At 42.6% G+C, this 25,716-nt stretch overlaps 1 protein-coding gene across 2 annotated transcripts in view; it reads left to right on the top strand.

The window, feature by feature from the left end:
• ATP2A2 (ATPase sarcoplasmic/endoplasmic reticulum Ca2+ transporting 2) overlaps positions 1-15,484 on the top strand; it is a 42,298-nt gene extending 26,814 nt beyond the window's left edge. For both annotated transcript variants that reach the window (XM_086474393.1, XM_009949469.2), the window contains 13 exons: positions 720-1,184; positions 3,676-3,764; positions 7,120-7,222; positions 7,756-7,887; positions 7,981-8,103; positions 8,283-8,501; positions 9,739-10,074; positions 10,351-10,571; positions 11,629-11,831; positions 13,106-13,191; positions 13,584-13,717; positions 14,766-14,883; positions 15,001-15,484. In XM_086474393.1, the coding sequence (XP_086330519.1) occupies positions 720-1,184; positions 3,676-3,764; positions 7,120-7,222; positions 7,756-7,887; positions 7,981-8,103; positions 8,283-8,501; positions 9,739-10,074; positions 10,351-10,571; positions 11,629-11,831; positions 13,106-13,191; positions 13,584-13,717; positions 14,766-14,883; positions 15,001-15,270 (2,499 nt within the window). In that variant the 3' untranslated portion in view covers positions 15,271-15,484. The remainder of the gene's footprint in view (positions 1-719; positions 1,185-3,675; positions 3,765-7,119; positions 7,223-7,755; positions 7,888-7,980; positions 8,104-8,282; positions 8,502-9,738; positions 10,075-10,350; positions 10,572-11,628; positions 11,832-13,105; positions 13,192-13,583; positions 13,718-14,765; positions 14,884-15,000) is intronic.
• The last annotated feature ends 10,232 nt before the right edge of the window (positions 15,485-25,716 follow it).

Genomic DNA, 25,716 nt, shown 5'->3' with positions numbered 1-25,716 from the left:
AAGATGCTTGTTGAAACTAGTTTATATGAGGAACTTGGTTTTTGGCCTTTACAAGAAAGTCTTGAAGGCTGGAGCACACATGCTTTAAAGTGCTTCTATACTACTTTTCTATAGTAATAGTTCTTAAGACTGATAAGAATGCCCACACAAATTCTGGTATTGTGTGGCTAAAATTGAGAACTAGCTTTCTGTATAGGAATGAAAGTTTATGCAAGCTTGTTTATTCAAGGAAGCATTAAATGCCTTTCAGATAACAAAATTAATGATTCTCTTATTGTTGGGAGGCTCGTTGTCGAAAATCTAACTGTTCTTTCTCATGTTAAGTATGTTTACACAGGGAGTCCCACAGAACACATCTATTACTTACAGTAAATAACATTAAATCTGGCAAAATACAATCCTAATAAAAAAAAGAAAAACACACTTAAGATTCCAGTTGAAATACATACTATTCACTCAGCAGCTGGGTTTGACTATACTTGTAATAGATCAATACTGATTCATTTTGAACCTGTTTTGTAAGCAGAAATTCTACACTGGAGTATTGTTTTACAGGTACTGGGACAATCATTCTCTTCCTCTTCACCTTTATCCGTATCCTAGCTGAAACACAGTCTGGACTTGCCTAAGGTGGTTTTTGTTAAATTAGAAAACAAACAAACAAAACCAAAACCTGATTGACTACAAGTTTTCCCGTCTCTTTTCTTTATTTACATTAGGGTACTAACATTGCTGCTGGTAAAGCTATGGGAGTGGTTATTGCGACAGGAGTAAACACTGAAATTGGCAAAATTCGTGATGAGATGGTGGCTACTGAACAAGAGAGAACCCCGCTCCAACAGAAACTGGATGAGTTTGGAGAGCAGCTGTCTAAAGTCATCTCGCTTATCTGCATCGCTGTGTGGATAATAAACATTGGTCACTTCAATGATCCGGTTCATGGTGGCTCCTGGATTCGAGGTGCTATCTATTACTTTAAAATTGCTGTTGCTCTTGCTGTTGCTGCTATTCCTGAGGGTCTGCCTGCTGTCATTACCACCTGCTTGGCTCTTGGAACCCGGAGAATGGCCAAGAAGAACGCTATTGTTAGAAGCCTTCCCTCTGTGGAAACCTTGGGTTGCACCTCAGTTATTTGTTCTGACAAGACTGGTACTCTGACCACAAATCAGATGTCAGTCTGCAGGGTATGTTGAACTAGCTCCTTCTATTTTTCTTTTTCTCCTCAGCTGCTCTGTTTGAATAGTCAGCATTGCTTGAATTCTTTTGATTGTGAGTCTTTTGGTTCTCATATCATCAAAATCTTGCTGTATTTTCCTAAGATAAGCTTCCACTTTTAATTCAGTTTTCCACTGTGTAGTGTTTAAGGCTTTTATCTCTTCCCTTATTTAGTCATGGTCAAAAATAGCTGTACCCGCACTCGATGGAAGAGAAAGTTGTTTGCAAGCAGGTTTCCATTGACTTGTCTGCAAGCCATTCAGTCTATGGGTAATTGTTTAGTATGATCCTGTTTCAGAAAGGTAGGATAGTTACACTGAAGAAGCAGGATGTGTGTAAGTGTAAAACACTTGCCTCTTTAATTTAGCAAGATGACAATGGTGGAGAAACTTGGCAATGAGAAAAAGGTAGAAGATTTACTACAACTTGGATAGGCTAAGGTATTTTCACTACTGAATGGTTCCACCTTTATTTGGTTATCATATCTTCAAGAGCTCTTACTGGTCTGATGTAGATCACTGTAGTGTTTTCAACATGCAATGTTGTGTGACTAATCTGGCAGCTTGGAGGTGCAGTTGACCCTGTCACCAGAGCAACTGTATGACATCAAATGTTCAGAGCCATTACATCGGGTTAGAATTCCAAACGTGTAAGTGTTGAACACTGCACACCAGTGGCAAAAGTTTGTAAGCCTTAAGTACTTTATTCTCACGTGATTGATGGCTTTTTCTTTCTAATTGGTGGTTGACGTGTTCTACTTCCTTAAGTATTGTAGTATTTATACCTAAGAGACACAAAGCAGCTGCTCATCAGTATTCCAGAGGAGGTTACTTGCAGTAGAGTTGCATAACTGCCCTAGTCTTTGCAGGGATTTTTTTCATCATGCAGATGCCAAAAGCAGAAGGCTTCCTGGTTAACTCATCGTTTAAGTTGTGTTTATTTAAAAGCTCAAAACGCTCCACTCCTCCTATTTAGAAGGCTGAATGTTTTGAATCTTGTGCAGTACAATTTACTTGGTTCCTTGTTAACCTCTGACAGCTACAGAATAACGTTAATTGCAAGATTTTGCAAAACATAGCAAAATCCTAATAGCTGTAAACAATATGCTTATTCTTGGTTTCACTCTAAGTAGAGAGATTGCTTAGCTTTTTAAGAAGACTGGTTTACAACAGTAATTCTACTTGGAGTTCTAGTTTTTGTGTTTAGTAGTAACTCCTGAGTGCCCAAAGGAACCCTTTGTTTCAGTCAGAAATGATACTGCTTTTGGAGGACACTTGAGGGATTGTTTTAATGTCTCCCTCTGAGAATGCACTTACTTTGCTCTTTCGGCTTTTAATTTATCAGCTTATCTAGCTTTTTGATTTTTAGAATCACTTTGAAGATTATAGGGTCTCCAGACATTGATGCAGATCAATTGCAGAACACCTAATTATTAGGCTGTATTTTGTGAAGACACTTGCCTAAAACATAAGGCAGCACAGCAAAGGGAAAGTAAGGTGTTACTGAACTGTGGTAGGGCAAAATGGCTTATACTAACCAACAGGTAAGAAGTTCCATTAAGATATAGTATCAATTAGTGAGACATCATTTTCTTGTCTACTACCACTCCAGCAAGTCATGATAAGATTATGACAGCTTCAGGCACTGTGTTTTTTATCTCCCATCTTCCCAGATGTGGTTCTGCCTGCAGCTCTCCTAGAAAGGGTGCAGGAACAAAGGAAGGCCTGAGGTGCGGGTGTCTTACGGGGTACAACTGCATCCTTCAGATTGATGTCTTTATTCGAAAGTGACATTTTGGCCTGTGCTAGAAGGGCACTTGAGCTGTCTGAATGTTTTTAAGCTACCAGTGTACTGGATGGTAAAGAGACTCATAACTGGAAAACCATGACAGGAAACACTTTCACTTAGTGGCTGGTATTAAGGGAAACTGGCCATAGTCTGTCTCTTGCCTAAAACCTCACCTCTTAGATCTAGAAGCTTCTCCATTTGTAGATACTTTTATTTTACTTTGGCAAGAATTGCCAGTTTCCACGCTGCCCCGTGCTGCTTTTGGTTGGAACTGCTGTTTCGAACATATACGTGAGAATTAGTTTACAAGTCCGAAGCCGAGGAAGAGATTGGGTATAGTGAGGATTGTCAAGTGGATGAGTGAGTAGTCTTCACAGCTGAAGTGAAGTGTGCATAGTTTATGTGGTTTTCAACTCTTTGATGTACTTCTGCCACAATTAGGTTTTCAAATGAGATTTGTTAAGCAGAAGTGCTGTTTTCTGTTGTTCGTGCTTCGGTATAGGGAGCTGTTCAAACATCTGTGGGATTGGAGTGCAGAGTATCGTATCTGGTTTTGTCTAGTTTGTTTATTCAACCTGAACTTGCCTCTTGTACCCGCTTGCTTAAGGCCTGTTTAAATCTCTTGCATTAATTATTATTCAAAGGTAGTAACACTTCTAACTCTAATTTCAGATGTTTGTCCTGGACAGAGTAGAAGGAGATAGCTGTTCTCTGAATGAATTTACTGTAACTGGTTCAACATATGCTCCCATGGGAGAAGTGTAAGTGTTCTGTTGAAGTTAAATATTTGTCTGTTTATGCATTGACTGTCACTTTAGACTTGAAAAGTGGTGCATGTGATATTGAACAGTGATTGTTAATAGATGAAAGCTCACTCAGTGAGAATGCACACTGAAGGGCTAGGGGGGAAAGCAAGTAACAATAAAAGGAAACCTTCATGAAACTTACTTAATAGTCCTCAATATTGAAATGTTCCTGTGATAATCTAAAAATAAATTAGGGGTAGGCTGAGAGAATTTTTTTTACTGAAATCTTACGGGACTGAGATTAGCTATCCCAGTCCTTCAAAACGAGGTTTCCTTTTTTATTTTAAAAAAAACCCAAACAAACAACACAAAAAAACCCCACCCTGCATAAATCTGAACAGGTAAGCTTCTGTTAATCTGAACTCAAGGTTTCCAGTTCCCCTGCCTCAGAGAAGGTAGGAGATTTTTTTCCTAAAGCATCTTATGAATGTGTTGGAGTTAATCCTTAAATTCTTAAGTTTACTGTGAATTCCTGTCCCTCACCCTCAGTGATTTATTGGACTCAGTGCATCTGTACTTCAGTAGATGGGTGTATTTGTCTCAGCCTGTGGTACCTGAGCTGGTGTTAAACCCACTCCCTTGGGAAGGGTTTGGTTTACTTTATCAGTTGCAAGTCTCTGCTAGTGGGATGCGTGGTTCATCCTGACAACTTTAGGAATTTTTAGGGTTCTGTTTCTAGAAGGAGAGTCTCTTTTTACTGGATTGTTACAGCTCCTTTTACTTATCCAGTCTTTCACTTGTTTTAATCTTGTCACTTCAGTTTTACTTGCAGAATAGGATTCTGCTATATATGAAGTAGAATTAGGATTCGATTATTATAAACATCTAAACCTCACGGAGTTTCACACACGTGCCTCTGACTCCCTGCAGTCTTCACCGATCTCAGTAGTGCTTATCTCTGTTTAATTTTCATAGTGGTTAAGACCATGGTGTTCTCAGCAGCTGGAAATCTTAATTCCCCAATTCTCTTTTGTTTCAGATCTAATTGCTGTCAAAAGCTTATGCTTTCATTTCAGGAGACGGCATTTACTTAGGCAAGGTGACATTCTAGATCTTGTAAAGCACCCAGCTATTTTGCTTTAGCTGGTCTTGCAAGCGCTCTAGATAAACAAAATAATAAAATATAGTGTGGTGACAGATGTCGGGTATAATAAGTGTCATCAACATATGTTAATGTTCTGGTTTTACTTGCTGAAATTGGGGAAATGTGAACAAGCATGTTAATCACACTGCATTCACATACGTAAAGAACATTCTGTGAAAGCCAAATTACCACAGAAAGGCTGTTACTGGAGCATAAGGAAACAAACAGCAAAGCTCTCAAACCTTTAGGGCTGATTTATGTCTGCATTTATGGTCAGCTTTTCTAAATTGGTGGATTTGTAAGGATTTTAAGGAAGATGATGTGACTTCACCTTGGATTGCAAACTGTCACTGAAAACAAAGTTTGGGGACCTTACGAGGCAGTCTGGTCCGTTGCACTGCCCCAAGCAGTGCTCTAGGTATGAACCGTTCCTGACAGGCATTTCTTGTACTTAACTTCAGATACTGTTATCTTCCACAGCTGTATAGCTGTTGTAATCATAACCATTTTTGCAATAAATCAGTAATTTTTCACGTCCTCTTAAAGTATTTGATACATAACTTTCCCCTAAGATGCACTCAGAAGATAAAAGTACAAATATTTCTCTGAAAAACTAAAATTTCATACTGCCTAATTTCCCATGGATGTTAGATTGTCAGACAGTGTGGAGTAGTTTTGTCGGGTCTCAGCACACGCAGTGTCCATGCTTACTTGCAAACTGAGAGCATAAAACTAACAATAATTAAGAACTGCAGCAAAAGCTAGCAGATTGCATTTGCCCTTCAGATGGGTTCGTCTTTAGCTAATCGAAAAGCCTAAAGTTTTAAGGGAAAGAAGGGAAAAAAAAAACAAAACCAAAAGGGAAAACAAGCAAACCAACAAAGCCCACAAAACAACCAACCAAACAAAAAACCAACTTAGACTCCATGTGGAGTTGCTATTCTTGAGAAATTGTTGATAAGGAACACACAGGCAAGGGGGAAAAAATCCCACCCTGGTATAACAAGTTACAGATATTCAAATATGCAAGTTTTCTTCAAGTTCAGAAGAGGAGAAAACAGGAGGTATTAGCTGCGATAGATGAATTTCCCCCCTAGGGAAGTTTGGAGTTGAGAGTTTAAAGCCACTGCTTATGGCTGTAGAATGATATGCAAAATGAGACTTTAAAAACACACTGCTTTTATTAAGATACATTTTGTTCATATGCTGTGTTATACACAGTGGAATTTGTTTGCAGGACTGCAAGGGACTGAACAAAAGCTTGCATAATCGGACATGTCATAGTCGATGTTAGGAATTCTTAGGGAATAGTGATCCACGTCTTTCTACCTCCAGACCTTTTTTCCCTCCTCGAGAGCTTTAATGAAAGATGTTATATAGGAGTTATGTCTCCTAATTTTGGTAGGAGGGAAATAACAGTATTGAACACTGTCTTGGTTCTTTTATGCTTACTCTAGAAGTATACTTATGTTCCAGAAAATGATTTAATTTACTCTCTGTTTCCAAATGTGAAAGCAAAGAAGTTGCTTCTTATTTGCCATGTCTAAACGGTGCAGTACTTCAGGAAAATGTACCTTCCCTCTTTCTGAAGACCCATCATGAAGTGTGTATGACTACTAGAAAAGAGTATTTCTTTTCTGCAGAATATTTATTTTCTCGTGAAATTTGTATTGTGAATTACTTAGCTTTTCATTGGTTTCGGAGGCTTGCATATAGTACAGATGGATTTTTAAGAAATTAGAGGCCAAATCTGCTTTTATGCCTGCCCAGTGCATGCATTTCATGCATGGCAGTAAATCTGCAGACTATGCAGTAAAGCTAAGGAAGCAACTCCAAAGGTATCCAACAATAGCCCTCTCCTACTTCAACTCCCCTCCAAGTCCCGCATGTACTCTAATACCGCTTTCACGTCCCTTCTCTCTGAGCTCTTTACTTCTCTTCTGCGTTGCTCTATGACTATCACTGGAGGAAATAAGGTTTTTTAATTCAGGCTGTGATTTCATTGATAAGCACGTCATTCTGTTCACGACTCTTTGATCTAAACTGCAGAGCTTATCTTTATCAAACCTGTTCTTCTCAACAATTTCTCATTCTGTTCTTCCAAGTCCATAACTAATAAGCATTGTACTAAATGGAAATACAGTAAAAGGATTAAAGAAGGGGAAAAGGTGACATGTCAGTACTAAATAACTAACTTAAATCTCCCCCTTTTCTTCCTTTGGAAAGGCATAAAGATGACAAACTTATTAAGTGCAGCCAGTATGATGGCCTCGTGGAACTCGCAACTATCTGTGCGCTCTGTAATGATTCCTCTTTGGATTACAATGAAGTAAGTACATATCGTAGAACAGAGGAGAGTGTGAGAATAAGGATACATGTTTGTTCTCATCTGTCTGTGTAATACCTTTCAGTGGTAAATCCCCTTGTAGTCAAGGGGAAGGGTCTTTAGGTCCATTTAAGTATTAATTCTGGGAGTTACTTGTTTGAACCCTGAGAAAACTAAAGCCAGACAGCAAGAGTCGTCTGGAACTTGGCAGTCCCCTGGTGTGTACAATGCACTGCCACGTTCTTGCTTTGCCTCGCCTTCTTAAGGTTCCTGCATCTCATAATGACTTAAATGCTTGATGATAAATTACCAACACCCTCCTCTGCTGGTCTTGAGAGTAAAGGCTTGAAATTTCCTGCAAACCATACTCTACAAAGCTGCGTTGTTAAAATAGTTTTGCTTGTTTCGTAAGCCATAGTAAGTATCGTTAGGGTTTTTTTTACCATTGTGAAACATGAACTTTTGTCTCTGGTAGCTTCCAGGTGAGGTTTGTGAAGTAAACTCCTGTGGTTTTGTTTGCTTTCTGTTACCTAAAGGCTAAGGGAGTATATGAAAAAGTTGGTGAAGCCACAGAAACGGCGCTTACCTGTCTGGTTGAAAAGATGAATGTATTTGACACAGACTTGAAAGGACTTTCTAGAATCGAACGTGCAAATGCTTGCAACTCGGTCAGTACTCTTTCATCTGGAATTCATTGGGGAGCGAGTTTTGTAGTATGTATTACCTGAATGCGTTTTTACCCTATTCTGGTTTTTTATAAGGTGATAAAACAACTCATGAAGAAAGAATTCACTCTGGAATTCTCAAGAGACAGGAAGTCTATGTCTGTCTATTGTACACCGAACAAACCAAGCCGCACGTCCATGAGTAAGATGTTTGTTAAGGTCAGTTCCTTACTTGAGAAAGCGTCATTACGGGATGGCCACAAAGGTAGCACAATAATAAAAAATTACGTCACAACTGACTGCAACTTGAAGCTGAAGGAAGGACGTTGTAATCTGAGCAGATATTGTAATGGAGAGGGATTTTATGAAGCTAGATTACTTTTTTTTCCCCTCTGCAGGGTGCTCCTGAAGGTGTAATTGACAGATGTACGCACGTCCGTGTTGGAAATGCTAAAATACCATTAACCTCAGGAATTAAGCAGAAAATAATGTCTGTCATTAGGGAATGGGGGACTGGTAGGGATACACTGCGTTGCTTGGCCCTGGCGACCCATGACAATCCACCCAGAAAAGAGGAAATGAATCTTGAGGACTCCTCAAATTTCATTAACTATGAGGTAAGTTTACTAAAATACCCTTTAAACACTTCTCTCTCTCTCAGACTGGAGAATGGTGACTCCTTATGTTTGACTTTTTTCTTGAGGAAGTTACATCTGAGAATTTTCTCTTTCTGGGTATTTTTTGTGTCAGACACAATAGTTAGCCACGTGTGTGGAGAGAACGCTCGGTCTTTGAACAAGCTGTTCTTGATGGCTGTTATACGTGCTGCTGCTTGGCTAAAAGTACAAGAAGTCGTCAGTTAAACAGCTGGCTGCAAATTGTGTTATTTTACAGGTGTATACGTAAAGTCCTCAGGATCACAATACCTTAAACTGTTCTCAGAGATTGACTCTGAAAAATATTCCAAAAGTTGCGCTATGGTTTCAGCTTTAATGCTTTTCAGTTTGGCATCGCTCAACTGCAAGACCTCTTTGGGCATTTTGTGATGAAACATGTGTACCGTTTTGTGCTCTGAGAGTCAAGTTCACTTCCCTGCCTCTGTACTGTTGGCTGCAAAAGCTCAGTCCGTGATTCTTAGCTACTCTGTGATTTCCCAAAGAAATCTGTATCTAGGATTTAGTGGTGGGGAAATGACAACAATTGCATGAGGCTTTTTGGCTTGTGCTCGGTGCTCCTGGCACTGATTACACAAAAAAAAAGGACTTGACTGCTTGCTGGTTGAATTTGCAAGGCTGACAACTAGAGCACATGTTAACTAATAAAACAAGTGCATTTGAAGCAAAACACGTGTTTGGAAAGGTAGGATCCCGTTTCAGAGTGTGGTCATGCTCTGGGAATTAACAGTGTCCTCCTGTAGGTGGTACCGTGTAGCATTGTGGTTCCAAAAGCATTAAATTCTTATTTACCTCCTCTGACTTGTTAATGTGTGTATAGATTTGTGACTCTTCAGGTCTTCTGCAGCTGTCTGAATTCAGTGTCAGGACTGAAGTGCTGTAAAGACTTAGCATGCCGAAACAGATAACCCCTCTGAAGTAAACCTTTCGGGGAAAAAACCCCAGACACAAGAGCAAATGTATCATTCCTAATACACTGGTTTTGACCAAATGGCAGGATGACACAGACCTCAGTGTCTTCATTGCTGAATGTAGAACCACAGCATATTGTGGACAGGAGTAAAAACGAATGTCGCTACGATGAGACGTATTTAGCCTGTAAGCAAAGCGATTGTTTTGCTAACATCAGATGAGAAGTCTGCAGGATCTTGCACTAAAACTCGGTGCTGTCTTGTTTCAGACCAACTTGACCTTTGTCGGCTGCGTGGGCATGCTGGATCCCCCAAGAATTGAAGTAGCTTCATCGATAAAGCTGTGCAAACAAGCTGGGATCAGAGTCATTATGATTACTGGTGATAACAAAGGCACAGCAGTAGCTATTTGCCGTCGCATCGGGATCTTTGTGGAAGATGAAGATGTTTCTACAAAAGCCTTTACTGGTCGTGAATTCGACGAACTCTCACTTGCTGCCCAGAGGGATGCTTGCCACCATGCCCGCTGCTTTGCTCGTGTAGAGCCTTCCCACAAATCTAAAATTGTTGAGTTTCTTCAGTCTTTTGATGAGATTACAGCTATGGTAAGTAATTGAACTTCTACTTGGTTTGAAAGGCACACGCTGTGTTTAAACCCAAATTATGCCTTTCCAGACTAACACCTCACTCTGGAAAACCCTTGCTTCCACGTTTCCCTAAACTTAAAGCCTCAGAGTAGTTCTGCACTTAAGTGATTTTTTTTAAAATTTTTTTTTTTTTTAAAGATCCAAATCCCCACCCAGTGCAAAATTCCTTTCTGGTCCTATATGTAAGTCCCCCCCTTTTTTTTTTTTCCCTTCAACTCTGAATTCTTGTTTTAGACTGGTGATGGTGTCAATGATGCCCCTGCATTGAAGAAAGCAGAAATTGGAATTGCTATGGGTTCTGGTACTGCAGTGGCTAAAACGGCTTCTGAAATGGTTTTAGCAGATGACAATTTCTCAACTATTGTAGCTGCTGTGGAAGAAGGACGTGCAATTTATAACAACATGAAACAGTTCATCCGTTACTTGATCTCCTCCAATGTTGGAGAAGTTGTTTGGTAGGTTTAAAATTATTTTTTTTACTTTGAACTAGAGTAGTGATGATGGAGTCTTTTGTTAATTATTCACTTCCAGTATTCCTTACTAAAACCACAGAAACAGGGTCTCCAGGTAATTAGTTGGTCATTGTGATTTTGTGGAAGTCTGCATACTTCTAGCCTCGTCTTTACTGGAGAATTTTAGCACACCGCAAAGATTCACATTGCATTGCATATAATATTCTAGCTCAGTAGGTGGCTAAATGCTTTATGATTATTTCTGTGGTTGGAATAATTCTCAAATATGAAAATAAAAACCTTAATCAAATACTACAAGATCTGGTATTTCAGATAACTAAGTCACAGACATAACTTAGATGTTTGTTTAACCTCAAGCTACAGAAGAATGTGTCTTCTGTGGCTTTGGAAGGAATGGTGACCCACAGGATGCGTTTCTGGTAACAGAATGTAAATACTGATCTCTTAACAGTTGCTTGTATCAAAGCACACTTTCTCCCAGAGTGGGCTATAACGTGGTAATTGTCTTGCCTTGTTTCTTGTAAACGTTAAAGCTGTCCCTCCTGTTGGTCTTGCTGCAGCCCCTGATTCTGTTCTGTTCATTCACACGGACTTGGAGCCATGAAAGTTGCACACTCATTTAATTTTTGCAGGGACTAACAGTAATCTAGATAAATGAAGCTTAGTCGTTTGAGCTAAAATGCTGTTAGGCCTGCAAAAGTTCTAGTGTCTTTTAGAAAGTGGCTTGCAAGCCTTTACACATGTATGTGTATGTTTACCTATGCAGACAAGTAGTGCGTGGAAAAAGCACCGTTAAAGCAGAAACTCTTCAAGTCCTGAAGCTACCAGAAGAAAATAATGCTTCAAAACTTACATGCCAGTGGTTAGAAGTGTTTGCTCTTGGATATGTTTTTTCTTTTCTGAATGTGGATATTCAGTTTGTAGTACTAAATGGGTAGCTGTGTGCGAGAGAAGTGATGCTGCGGGCTTGGGCTTAAGGGTTAAAAGGACTTCTTTACATGCACAAGAATAAACTTATAATTGGTGGGTTTTTTTATAGTATCTTCTTGACTGCTGCCCTGGGTTTTCCTGAAGCTCTAATTCCTGTCCAACTGTTATGGGTAAACCTTGTGACGGATGGTCTCCCTGCTACTGCTCTGGGCTTTAATCCTCCTGATCTTGATATCATGAATAAGCCACCGCGCAACCCCAAAGAGCCACTGATCAGTGGATGGCTCTTCTTCCGTTACCTAGCTATTGGATGTAAGTAGTAATAGCTTTTTTTTTTTTTTAAGGAAACTTAGGCAGGTGTATTTTTTTTGAGATCCACTTGAAAGCAGTCTGTCTAATATCCTTGTGTACTGAAATCCTGAAAGCTAAATGTTCTGTGGAACCGGTGTTCTTCCTTTATTTTGTTTTGAGGTTCATACTTTGTTTGGCACATTTGCAGGCTGTGACAGGGACAGTAAAGTTGTGATTTTATTTTTTGTTCCCATTGGTAGCAGCTGAGGCACCAAAAGCCCTAGTTGCATAACATCAGTGTGACATTTCACCACTTGATCAGAATCTGTTGACAACTAGGAAACCATGAGAGATTTTATAACTGCCACACTGGATTAGACCTTCAAAATGGTCTGGTAGTGGACAGTGTTAGAGTCCTCAAAAAAGAGAAGCCCTTCAGGAACAGATGAATTTTGGGCTGAGTCTGACCTCTGTTCTCAAGAAGCCACCTACTTGCCTTTTCACATTTGACTCAGTCCAGGCTCAAATGCTTTCAGCAAAAAGCACTGAGACAGCAGATTGTAGCTTGTCCGTGCAGTAACTGTCAGCCTTAGGAAAACAAGCGTGTTTTGGGACTGAAGAACCAAGACCAGCCACTAGTGGATGCACACTTGCATTGGCTGTGGTGTTGTACGTAGAACTACTAAATCTGAAAACGACACCTATCACGTAGCTAACCTTCCATTTTCACGCTGAAGTAGAGCACCACAGCAGGTTTGTGGTCTGGCTATAATCAGGGAGAATAAAGGAGTGTCAGTTTGTGAAATCATGTCAATTTGTGTAATCGTGGACGTGGATTTAAACCTTAAATGACAGGTGTAGTACTATAAAGCTAGACTAGGTATCTGCATGGATACTTAATGCACGCTGCCTTCCTGCCAGCCGTTGTCACCTTAATTTTCTGAACTGACTTCGTAGATCTTTAAGTAAACCTCAGTAGTGGTTAACGTAAGTGCAGACACAAGGGGTTCTGGGAGGGAAAAAAAAGAAAAATTGCGGGTTGATGACTCTGAGTGATAGACTTGTTTGCCTTCACTGCTAGCTGTCAGCTTCTGTAAGCAGATGTTAGAATCTGTCCGACAGCACGGCATTTTAAGTTACAACTGGTAGAGCAGGTTTCTTGCATAGCAGATAAACGAATTACCATCTTTATTTTTTTACAGTACTGGAGGTCTTGAGGTAGAAGTTCAAGTGTGACAAGGGAGATCTCCTGCACACAGTTCACAACTGAAAAAAGCACTCTGTTTTCTTTTAAGGTTATGTTGGTGCTGCCACAGTGGGTGCTGCTGCTTGGTGGTTTATTGCTGCTGATGGTGGTCCAAGAGTTACCTTTTATCAGCTGGTATTTGCTCAGTTTAATATCTTTGGGGGGATACATGCTTCTTCTGTGTCGTTACTTGAAATAACTGTAGAAAAACAGTAGGTTACAGAAATTTATAACAAGAAATGTTTTCAGACTCGTTACTGTAAAACTTGATCGTAATCAATTATCTTAATACTAAAGCTCAAAGGTGGGATACCTGAGCATCTAAACAATCTGAAAGACTAACCGCTGTCTTGTAAGTAAAAGACTAATGGGTTTTTTTCTAAAGCTGGCAAAAGTTTTAAATCAGTGTTTACAGGAGCCATAGAAAGTTTTGTTTTCATAATACTTGCTGTTAATTTCAGAATTGCCTATTTTACATTGTAAAAGTTAACAAGCTGTGGAGGTGAGTTCACGTTGTTCTGTTCTAGAGCCATTTTCTGCAGTGCAAAGAGGACAATCCAGACTTCTCTGGTGTCGACTGCGTGGTCTTTGAGTCTCCATATCCAATGACGATGGCTCTTTCTGTACTTGTCACCATAGAGATGTGCAATGCCCTCAACAGGTTCGTATGCCCAAACAGGAGAGCAAAGCTGCTGCGTAGCTTGTCCAAACCCCTACTTTTTGTGCAATTTGATTCTTAGTATATGGACAGCTCAGCTAACGAAGAATGAGTCATATTTCCTTTCTGATTTCTGGTAGTGCAAACAAAACGACTCTCTTGGATAACAGTTGCGATCTCATCATAAGGTGTATTTTTAAGTCTGCTGGTACATTCTGGTATTGTACTAAGCACGAGCAACTGAAATATTTTCCATTATTTCTAATCTAAGCTTAATCAATCATTATCCCTCCTGTGTTGGTATAAAGTGATATCAAGGAGAACTAAAATAAGAATGCTGAAGATATGGAAAATAGTTTTTCTTGCCCTAAGGGAGTGTGGGTTTAGCGAATTAAATACTAGATTATAAATGGAAACCACTAAATAGCACAATGTCAAGGGTATTTTTCTTCAAATAGCTTAGAGGTCAGTTAATTTAAAAACAAATAAGCTTTAATACAAGTGTACTGCAGTAGTCCTACATAGTTAGGATACTGCTCTACATCTGATGTTCTGTGTCTCAGCCTCTTCTGCAGCGTAGCCTAAATGCAGATTGCACCTGAAGAACAGAATTAAAGAACAAGCATTAAGAAGATGCAAGTGCTTGACCCTCTGTATATCCAGTCTTTAAGTGAACTTCAGAAGCGGGTGCAGTGCCTCCCCAGGCAGACAGCACGCTGGGGAGGATTCTGTCTTACGCTCCCACACCCCTCCCATGGAGAGGATGGCGGGGTCTTAGCAAAAAAAAAAAAGCAAACTAGGTCAGGAATGAGCGAAACACACAAAAGCTTTCAAAAATACAGGTGAGGCTGAACTGTGACTGCTTTGCTAAACCGACTTCCAAGGTAGTTTAAAGTTGCAACATCTACAGGTATAAACCATATCCTGGTATCTTCCTTTCCTTCACGACTCGGGTAATTGCCACGCTGCTTTTCGTTCCGGCTGCTTTTCTCATTTATGGAAGTTTCTGTTGGAGTCACATGTACACACATGTACCATGTTTCTGTTGCAGTCTATCAGAAAATCAGTCCTTGATGAGGATGCCCCCGTGGGAAAATATCTGGCTGGTGGGCGCTATTTGCTTGTCCATGTCACTCCACTTCCTTATCCTTTATGTGGAACCGCTGCCAGTAAGTGCATGTGTCTTACACCCACCCCTGAACTGGGAGATAGAGCAAAAACCTGTCTGGAGCTTAAGGCAAGGGGCGGAGGGTGAGAAGAGATGTAACACTTGGCTTTTCTTTCAGATTATCTTCCAGATCACACCTCTGAATCTGACTCAGTGGCTGATGGTGTTGAAAATCTCACTACCTGTCATTCTGCTGGATGAAACACTTAAATATGTGGCCCGTAACTACCTGGAACCTGGTAAAGATAGTGTGCGGCCTGCCACCAAACCGTGTTCTTTGTCAGCATGCACCGAAGGAGTTTCCTGGCCGTTTGTGTTCATTACTATGCCCTTGGTTATCTGGCTTTACAGCACAGACACTAACTTTAGTGATATGTTCTGGTCTTGACTGACATGGTGACGAGTTTTACATTCAAAGAAAAAGTTTAACTTAATTTTTTTTATTGTTTAGAGCAACTGTCTATTTCTGCTGAATTTTCACATGAACATATTTGCCGGTGATGGAGGTTTCATAATCTAGATTTTGGTTTTTTGCTTTTTCTGACTTCAGTGGGGACAATATATTCCTCTTTTATACACAGTTAAAGTGTCCATTGACATGTACAGAGAACTAACACTATTTTATGCAAATATTTTTTTGTAGATGAAAAGCATGTACAGTGTTCTGTTCAATAGTCTATTCATCCTGTAAAAAAAGTAAAATTTTTTTTTGAGCCAGCGGACACTATCAAACTAAATTGGCAGCAGATTTTAGGGAATGAATGTATGTTGTCTAAAACTAAAAAAGCATGTAACTGTTTGTCTTCTGCATGATCATCCAAACTTAATTTGTCATAAAGTCAGGTTTTATTCCTAAGCAGAACTTTCTGCACTGAGTAGAGAGTACTGCTACCTCGGTCAGGATTTCTTCTCCAGTTTCCCCTCTTCCTGTTCCTTCACTCTTGGTTCTTGACTGTCCTTGTTTACACCAGTTTCTGTATGAGGTATGCCTAATCTTGCTCGTGCAGAAAATACCATTCCAGGTGCAGCCTGCTGGTGTTCTTCCATACTCTCAACACACATAGGGTTGTTTTTTAAGATTATTTATTTAAGTGTCTATTGTATTTTATTGTAAGAGACCTTATTTTGCCAGTGTTGCCCATTATGCAGGGATAGGGAGGGCTACTTCTGTATGCTTAAATCTAAAACAAGCCTTTTTAACAAACAATCTGTTTTAATTCAAAAGAGAGTTTAAGTTGGGTTTTAATACCTTATTTACATGTGTTGGATCCTTTCTTTTTCTTTTCTTTTTTTTTCCCACCCCTTTGAGATCAAAACTTGTAATGAGACCTGGAAAAATAACTTGCACTGCATAGGTAGAAATTGGATTTCCTACACTTAGGGCACTAATGATCAGTTGTATACGTGGAGCTACTCTGCTGGCCTGTTGTTAGCCTGACTTGAAGTAACAAGCTCGTGTGTGTTTTTTGTAAAATCTGTAAATAGCACATGACCAAATTGAACATATTGTATAGAACTATTTTTATTTTAATGTGGCACTAACCACCTTCATTATTACGGTAAATGTTAAAGCATGTTTTCAAATTCAGTCCTGTATCAACAACGTGTAAGTCATTAACAGTCCTAACTGTGGTGTTTTTCTCCAATGCCTTCCAACTTTCATCGACTAAAGTGAGTATTTCTCTTCCATTTCACCATGCCAGTGGTGACTTGCTGTAAAATAGCATATGCTGTATACATGTTGAAGAATAAATAGTAATTTCCTTCATTCCCATGCTGTGTTTTGTCAAACTCTGCTGTGCTACATTATTATCACCACTTTAGACTCTTTGTTTTGTGGTCTGAAGCTCAAATTACTGCTTCCAAAGGCAAAGCACTTGCTTTTGGTTTAGTGTATTTTAGGTCTTGTTTTGTAGCACCCAGGAGCCTTAGTGCCCCAAGATCTTACAGCTTTTGGTCTTAAGTTTGAGATAAAATTGGACAAATCTGTAACTTAAGACAGTGACAGCTGTTCACATGAATGTTTAGTGTCCAAAACACTCTGGTACTTGTGGTCAGGTGCTGGTTTACTCCAAAGCTTTTTTTCCTGCTCTGAAATAGGGGATGCCCCTCGGAGCTGACCACCCTTCCCTGGTCTCTGCAGTGCTCACAGTGCAGGTGCTCCTCTTTGCAAAAACAGCTTTGTTGTTTCCACTGCTTGGAAACACTTTGTACAGTGGTCATATGAAAAGACAAAAGAACAGTCTCAGCTTAATAGGATAGTCTTTGAAAATTGTACCGGGGCCACTATGTCTTTGTAGAGTAGCAGGTGCTGCGTTATCTTGTGCTGGCTCAGTCTGCTTCAGTAACCAAATTCAAACGGCTTTCTGAGTCCTCATAGAGGAGACCCAGTTAAAAGCTATGTTCTGTTGGTGCCAGCTGGAAGCCAGTGAGCACAGATAATTCTCTGGGTTTCAAGCTTTCAAATAGAGATGCTAACCTCAAAAATACACAGACCCTATCTGAAATTCAGTTGCATTGTGAATACTTACTGTTATCTAGACTTTGCCTTGCTTAAGTCGATGCTGAAGGAACTCAGGCAGGGGAGCTGACGATGCAGTGGGTGCGTTGCAGACTGTAAGCGTTGATATCCCGCTGAATGCCCGCTTCCACGTGGAAGAACCTGTCTTTGCCAGACAAAGGTTTTGCGTACGGCAGAACCGATGGCCAGCGCCGGCCATGTGCTGTATCAGTAATAAATGAGCAATCTGAGACTTGTCCCTGTTTCTTGAAACAGGGAACTAACAGGTCATGTGTTTGAGGATTCCTTGAGACCAAGATGTGTCCAAGCATGTTATTTGTTGGAAAAACATACTAGCAAGTTAGTTCCATGTGCTCCCAACATAATGGACCAACTCTTTCCAGGGCAGGAACGCCACTGAATCTTTGAACACGGGTTCTGTGTGAACCTCCAGAGCACCATGGTGCTGGGCTTTTTTAAGCTGTGTATCTGATTGTCACCACGAATGACTCTGCTTCTTCTACAGTCCTATTCCTGTCTATTATGCCAGATAATCCTGCTAGACATCCCCTTTTTCCCTGTCTCTAAGAAGCTGAGGGGGAAAGTGACTGTCTTAAGTAGAATTCAGTCTTCAGCAACTCTGTTGGATCTCTTGTCTCTGAAGATGAATCTCGCTGCTTGTGTCATGGATTTCCATCCTGACATCCGAGAGCTCATTCACATCGGGTGTCTCAGGGCACTTGCATTAGGGCCTTGCGTTCCTTGGACTTTGCCTTTCAAAGCTGGATGACTGGTGGGTAAACGGAGCGGCATTCATCCCTGCGGGCTCCTGAGGTTACAGGAACAGTTCAGGTTTTGTAAGGTGCTCCTAAAGAGCCCAAGAAATCTGAATATACCCCAGTTTTCTTTCTCCCAGTCTCACTGTCCAAATTTTCCTGTAGAAGTGGAGCAGTAGCATTCCCCAGGATCAGCACTTGCTTATCTCAGGGTCAATGGCAGCTGTTGCTTTGCTTTCAGTACTTCTGCTTTCCAAGGTTGCCACTACAGGGTATAAATACCAGCCTTGTGTGGTCTGGGCTGGCCAAACGTTAGACCTACCGTCAGCTTCCTCCCAGGCAGCGAAGCCCCCTGCCCTGAAATCGCTGTCTGCTGTGAGCTTCCTAGTGACCTCGGAGCTGGAGTGCTGCAGAGCTGGTCTTACACTTCCCAGCTGAGTGGGCTGTGGGAGGTTGCCGGAGTGTGCTTCTGGCAGCAGAATAGCGTGAGGCAGCTGACGGCTTTTCAGTTGCAGGAGCTGTGGAAATACAGGGCAAGGTTAGCAAGGCACTGCAAGAAGGTGCGTTACCCAGAATGCTCATCCTTCATTGTGTAGATCCCATCGTTCTTCAGCTGTTGGTCCTTCCATCCAGAGAAGCTAAGAAAGGAGGACTTTCCAGTTTAGACTGGATTTACTTGCCAACATCTCAAAGTTGAAACTAACTCGATTTCTTTGTTCCCCATGTATTTCCTCTCCAGCCTCCTCGCTGTACTAGAGTCATCTGGGGATAGAAATAGGTAGCTCCTATTTTAATGTGTTAGCCCTGTGATTGTAGAAACAGCAGCACTTAGTTAACCAGAAATGAAGTTACCCAGGTTTTATCTCCCACCCCGGTTTTAGAAAAATAACTTTATACTTTTTGTTTCCTTTTGAGCTTTTTCATCTCCACCGTTTTCTGGATTCCTCCGTGTCCTCACATAACTGCTGCTTAGTTGTAGTGTGCGAGAGGTGTGTAAGACTAGTGTCAGTTGTGAGTGATGCTACCTTATGCTGGGCACAGCAGGAAGGATAGCGGCTTATCCTGCGGACCCAGTGGGGTTTGGCATGAGAACAGCTCCTCCTGAATTCAGTGGTGTGTAGCCTGATCCAAATCAGAGCGAAGAAAACAGTCAGGCAGCTGCAGTCGTACATCAAAGATTTAGACAGGGGCTTTTATCTTGGTAGTGCCTCGGGCCCTCTCTGCTTTCAAACGTGAGTGATTCAAAGTGCCTTTTGCAAGCTCCACCACAAGCTGCTCCTTTTTGCTGGCATCCAAGCAATAAAAATAGTTCCTACTTGGTTTCCCAAAGTATTACTGTAAATAAGCATGAGAGAGGCTGCAGACTGGGATGCATTCTGTCGGAGCGCTGCGGGGCTTATGTTTGTAGGGAGGCCATTTTGGAGAGGGCTCACGGTAAGAAAATGAGGGGGTTGGTCGGATGATAAAATGCAGTACAGCAGTTCTCTGTCACTGTCCAAGAACACAGCCCATACGTGGTAAACAGCCTAAAAGATCGTTGAATTTGCTGAGATGAAGGGAGGTAAAACTGAGATGAAGTTGTCTGTCTCTTGCACCTGTCTTGTTTACTTTTTTGCACTTCTAACCATTAACTGTTTCCCTAATCTCTGCTAATTACATCCTTAATTACATTAATATGCATTTTCAAATCTTAGCAGGAGAGCCTAAATTTTGTAGTGTTGAAGCAGTGTGTTGAAGAGCCACCATCAAGTTCTAGGGCATGAGGGTACATGTGCTTCTCTCCTAGAGGCAAGGCTAACCTCACGCTCTATCTGAGGGGTAAAGTACAGGAGTAGCTGCGTTACGTTGTACTCTACCCTTTGCCTACGCATTAATCTGTGTAGTTCAGTGACATCTTCAAAGCTTTCCTACTGCTTCCCAGAGTAAGCTGCGTAACTTGGAAAAGGGACAGTGTTAGGTCACTTCGGGGCCAAACTTGCAATAGAACTTGATTAGAAAAACACCCTTAAAAACTTGAGCTCAAAGGGGGTAGCGTGGAACCTGAAAGTAAAATTCACAACCAAGCGAGACTTGTCCATTGCCACTAGTCAGGCAGAGAGAGGCCAAAGCCACCTGAAGGCGTCTTAATGCTTTTTCACCGCAGTTTTCTGCGGGAGGTGCTGGCTTTGCCCACGATAAAGGGAGCTCTGCTGCCTTCGGAAGAACTGAGCCATAATCCAGAGAGTTCTAGGCTTTAAGAACAAAGTAACCTGAGAGTGTCCCTTCAAGGACAGAGCAGCCAGTGATCAAACTTAACCTTCTTTCTTCTGTCACTGTTGATCTTAGTCTTGCTTGTACAATGATACTCGGCCTTCATCCTTTCATTAACTGATGCCTTTTCTTTCTTTCCTTTTCAGCAATACTGGAGTAATCGCTTCCTAAACAATTTTGCAGAAATGTAAGGTTGTTTTGTTGCGTGCATGTGTTTTTAGCAACACATCTACCAAAACTTCTGCATGTATCATGTGTAAAGATTCTTTGCTTTCCCTAAAACAAAACTCACTGTGTTCTCTGTGGAAGAAACGTGTGGTACCATTAGGACTTCATTATACAGATGTACGAACGTGCAATATAGCTTACCGCATCGGAAACTCTCTCCAGAGAAGTTTGGTTTCTGTGCTGCGGGGAGAAGAGTTTGTTTATTCTTGAACAAGAATCGCAGAGCTGTCAGCCAATTTTCCACGTTTCTGTATGTAAAATGTCAGTTTCTACAATGTACAATATCAAACTAATGCATGCCTTTGGTTGTAGACAAATCTCCCTCTGTGTTGTATCACCCAACCATACTCCTCTAACAGCTTATGTACAATGCGATCCTATTTATAAAAGTCATTGGAAAGATTACAGATGAATGTTAAACCATAAGCCTCCAGTTCATAACTTTGGATTTTTTATCATGTGTGCGAATCAACCTCTTCTGCACTGTAATGTAACTTATTTAAACCCAAGGCAGTAAGACAGATGTTGGTGCAATACAAAATACCGTGATGCGTTCATCTAAAAAGCAACGGCCGACTTAGCCCGTGACCACAGCTGCATGTGTGACCTTTAGAAGTTGTAAATAAGATCAGTTGTCTGTTTACATGCTGACAGGAAGAAGCATCACACCTAGTTTCATTTGTATCGGGTAAATAAATTTATTCTACCATACATACTTGGCGTGTTATTTTATGCACTTTGTTTTCCGCAGGTACATGCGTACAAACTTCAGCGCTCTCTTATAGTAATGCCAGGATGACACTTTTAGCACCAACACCATTGCAGTCTTTCCTCCTAGAACTATGCAGATGCCAGCTGCTCCTCCGGCAGTATTGACCTCCTCGCTGGTGTGATTTCCTCTGTCCAGGGGCTTGTGTGTGTGTTTAAGGGACACTGTCAAGTACTTTGATCACTCAGTTTTTTTTAAATGCTCCATTGTTTGTAAAATCCCTCTGAGAAACTTAAAATAAACATTTCTTTCCCAACGACATCTTATTTTTTGTCCTTTTCTACTTTCTAAATTGCCCCACCCTGCAGTAGCCGCTGGTCCCTTCCCCTTCCGTAGGCACAAGGAAGATGAACCGCCCGCATTCGCTACAAAGCGCCCACCAGGCCGAGCCTGCTGGGGGGGCTTCTGTCCGCCAGGGCTTTTCCCTGCCCCACACCAGGGGCTGCTCTTCCACGCACTCGCAGGGCAGGCGGCTGAAGCCCTGGAAGGGTAAAAGCTGGATTTTCCAAGCGTCCTGTAACACTGCTCCAAAGCCCATAAACAAAGTTTTGTTTGGAGTAAGCGTAGGGGGAGCCTCTCTCTCTAAATACGCCACTTCAGCCAACTTCACTAACGCGTTTTAAACGAACTGTAATGCCTCTCGCCCTCCAGCCCGCCCTACCAGCACGCTGTGAGCAAGCAGCATTATCCAAACGAGGTGACATGTCTGAGACCCTTCAAACCCGACAGTGTGAGGTTTAAAAATACTGGGGTTGAATTCCGTTGTCCAGCTGAACCAGAGGATGGCGGAGGATGCATTGATCCATGGGGCAGAGCTGCTCGAGGCTGCTTCCTACTATGGTAGTGTTGTTCCAAGCAAGCTGAGCTCTGCTCCTAACCTCTGGGCTGAGGCTGTCAGAACCCAGCTCAGCTCTCAGCTGTTATCTACAACTGCTGCTTTTCCCCCGTCGTATTTATAGCCCGTCTGCAGCCCCCGCCAACAGCACTGGCACCAGGAAACCTTCCCAGCTGCTCCGCGGCGGCCAGTACACCCGATGGCAGGGGCAGGCACCCCCCTAACGCTTTACACAGACACCTGAGCTAAACGATTAGAGTCCTTTGTCCAGAACACAGTGGAAGAAACGGCCCCATTAGCCCCTCTTCCCTTGTCATCACCTCTGGCCTTGCTCGAATGAGGAATTGAAGAGAGGAAAAAGGAGGCTCACTTCTTTCTCAGCAGAAGGTGGCTCAAGTCCAGCTCCTCAGACCAACCCAGCCGTGCGGTTTACTGCTGCTGCCCAGCTGATCTGCTGCCTCTTTTTTTCAACCTGCAGGAATTCTTGTCACCGGCCCTGGTACCAAACGTAGAGGTTAGTGATGATACGAAGTCGTTATTCAGAAAACGGCTCTTGGTCCCGGCTGCTGTCAAGGCAAGTTACATTCCACGGATGGTTTCAGCATCTCTGCATTCAGACAGCGCCTCGCTGGTGAGCAAACGGAGACCAAACGCGTAACTTGTTTTTAACCATTTCTTTAAACAATGATCTGCAAGCTTAACTCCTAACTAGTCACCCAGGTGAACTGCAAGCGGCACACTGGGGTGCAGCCATGTGAAGAGAATGTGATGCTCAGGGGGTTGCTAGGTACTTGAGTGCAAGAGGATGTGGTAAGGGATGCTGTGATAAACAGCTTCATCTTCCCTCCTCCTCCTCCTCCTCTCACTGCAAACCCCTAGCTCTAAAGCTCTGCATGGAGGAGCCCACTGACAGCCACAGAGCAAGGAAACAGCTCCCCACAGCTCAAGTTATTAGGTATTATAGACCCATTACATCACCCTCTAAATACAGAGGGCAGAAAATAGCCCTGCTTTTACATTGAGGTGAATTTGTGTATGATTAGAACCCACATCCACCCCCGGGGGGGGTGGTGGGTGAGAAATGAGAAAAGCCTCTGGGGGAGGAGATGGCAAATTTCCTTTGCAACCTGAGCCTGGAAAAAGCCACAGGGAAGAAAAAAAAAATTAAAAAATAAAAAAAATCACAGGACTGTAGAAGAAAGACCAAGAGCAATCCACCCTCTGCTCAGTCTGCAGAGGTCTTCTAAAATATTTTATCCCAACACGTGCAAGCGCAGAGAAGCCTTCGGACATCAGTTTAGCAGGGTCAGGCTATTTACCTAATCAGGTCAAGTCTGTTTGTTTAACTAGAGATGGTGGGAACAAAATCTGTAAGGATCATCCCCTCATAACAGAGTCTGTGAGGGTCATCCCCTGCCCCCTCCTGGAGTGGCTGGTGACTGGAGCACCTAGACACTTCCACTTGAATTAGCGCTTTTGGGGCAGTGCCAACTTGCACATAAGCCAGACTTGCAGAATTTCACTGACATCACCAACATTAAGAGGTAAAATGCCCCAAGTCTGGCTCTTCAGGCATGGCAAAGGAATGGACTTTCAGGCTGACGTTACACGTGTGGGTTCAGGAGCCCGAGGAAAGCAGCCGAGAGGCAGGGAGCTTTCAGCACGCGCGGTGTGAGCTGCCTGTCACACGTCACTCAGCCCGAGGGGATCCACGTCCCTGCGGACTTGGTGACCGAATGGTGGTCAACCTCCAAAAACCTCTGTGAGGCAGAGAGGATACAAGAATTAACTGAAATCAAGTTCGGAAATAACAAACACCCCAAACCTGCTAAGCCCAGGCTGCTGCAACCCCCCTGCTGTTTATGCAGGTAGGAGAGTCAGTTCTTCCTACCAGGGGCAGGCAAGGAACATCGCTTGCTGCTGGGGTGAGATAACATCAGCGGCTACAACAGTCAAGCTGCAACCAGCTCAGGGCTCTGTAACCACGTCACACAGCTCCAGCATACCGCAACTGCAACACGCCGAGCGTTTTGATCTTGTGCTTGCTGCTGCCCCCCATGCAGCGAGGCAGGACACCCCAGGCAGAAGTTGTGACTTAAAGGAAGTTTCTCCTGTCGCTGCCCTTTGCCGTGACTTAAGCATGAATGCAGAGCTTCAGTTTAGGTACGAGACTGACCTGCAGCAGGGAAAGCTCCCACCACCCCTCAACTCATCACATGTGTCCTTTCCCCTCCTGGAAGAACCACCTTACTGCCCGCAGCCGGGCTGACTCAGGGCTGCCATGCCAACAACGATCCACGGTGGACTCTTCAGCTTTCCAAGGATTCCTGCCAAATACTCATCGTCTCACTACACTGCAACCAGCAATTCCAGCCCTGTTTTCCAGTAGACACAGTTCACCTCTGGCTGTAAGTTATGGGTACCAAACCCTCTACCATTATAAAATCTAAGCCTCTGGTTTGTGGGCACTGTCAGCTTTTTGGGACATCCCACCAAGGGGCTTCATACCTTCAACGACCTGATAGCACAAGAACTCAAGCCACAGCCACCCACCCACGCTCACGAATCAGCCGTCAGGTGCTGGAAATTTCAACCTCAACCAGAGCGTACAGACTCACGCCGGGCTGCTTTCCAACCCCCTCCTGCTCACAGCTCCCAAACCTCTCATAAATAAGAAACAAACAAACAAACAAAACCAAAACAACAAAAACCCAGAAGGAAGTTGCTCTCACATCGACTCGATCTCCACTGCGTCAGATGAGGCATGCAAACAGCAAGTGGCCTCTCAGAAACCAAGGCCAAATTTCCAAAGCACCCAGAGCCTGCTTTAACAAGTCCCCCGCCTCCCAGAGCTACGGAACCTCCCCGAGCAGCACCGCCGACACTTCTACCCACCTCCCAGCATTGTGTCAGCCAGATTCCACAACAAAACAGCAAAAAGCTGCATGTGACACGCCAAAACAAGCCTGAAGAAAGAATGCGCACACGCTGCACAGCACCAGATCTACACCACCACACGTAACTAAACCAGGGAAAGGCTACTGCTGCCCGTGGCTGGCTACCACAGTGGGGAACCAGGCGTTTGGTCCCTTAGCCCTGGTTGAAGGACAAAGTGAATAAAGGTGTTGGAGTGAAACTTGAGCACCTAAAATTGAAGTCCTGAATTCCTTTCTCGAGTTGACACTGACCATGGAGCACACAGGCCTCGCGGGATACTTCTCTCCTCTTCTTGGAAACTGCTGTTAACTCCTGAAGTCGCTTTTCTGCGCCTACTCAGAGCTGCAATGGCAGGACCAGCTCAGCATTTAGCTCTTTCCTACACCTTAATCAGGTTCCACGTGCTCATGAGGGAGGTCTCTGCCTAAACCAGAAGGGCTGTTATCCCACAGATGTACTTCGAAAGACTAACACCACCCAGCCTTGCACAGAGTGGAGCTGCTGCTGCTCTGATCTTAAAGCCTAACGGGATGAAGAGC

Source organism: Leptosomus discolor, chromosome 16 (assembly GCF_034619465.1).
Source record: "Leptosomus discolor isolate bLepDis1 chromosome 16, bLepDis1.hap2, whole genome shotgun sequence".
Taxonomy (NCBI): domain Eukaryota; kingdom Metazoa; phylum Chordata; class Aves; order Leptosomiformes; family Leptosomidae; genus Leptosomus; species Leptosomus discolor.
Note: the sequence above shows the minus strand (reverse complement) of the source record. Positions and strands in the feature narration are given on the sequence as shown.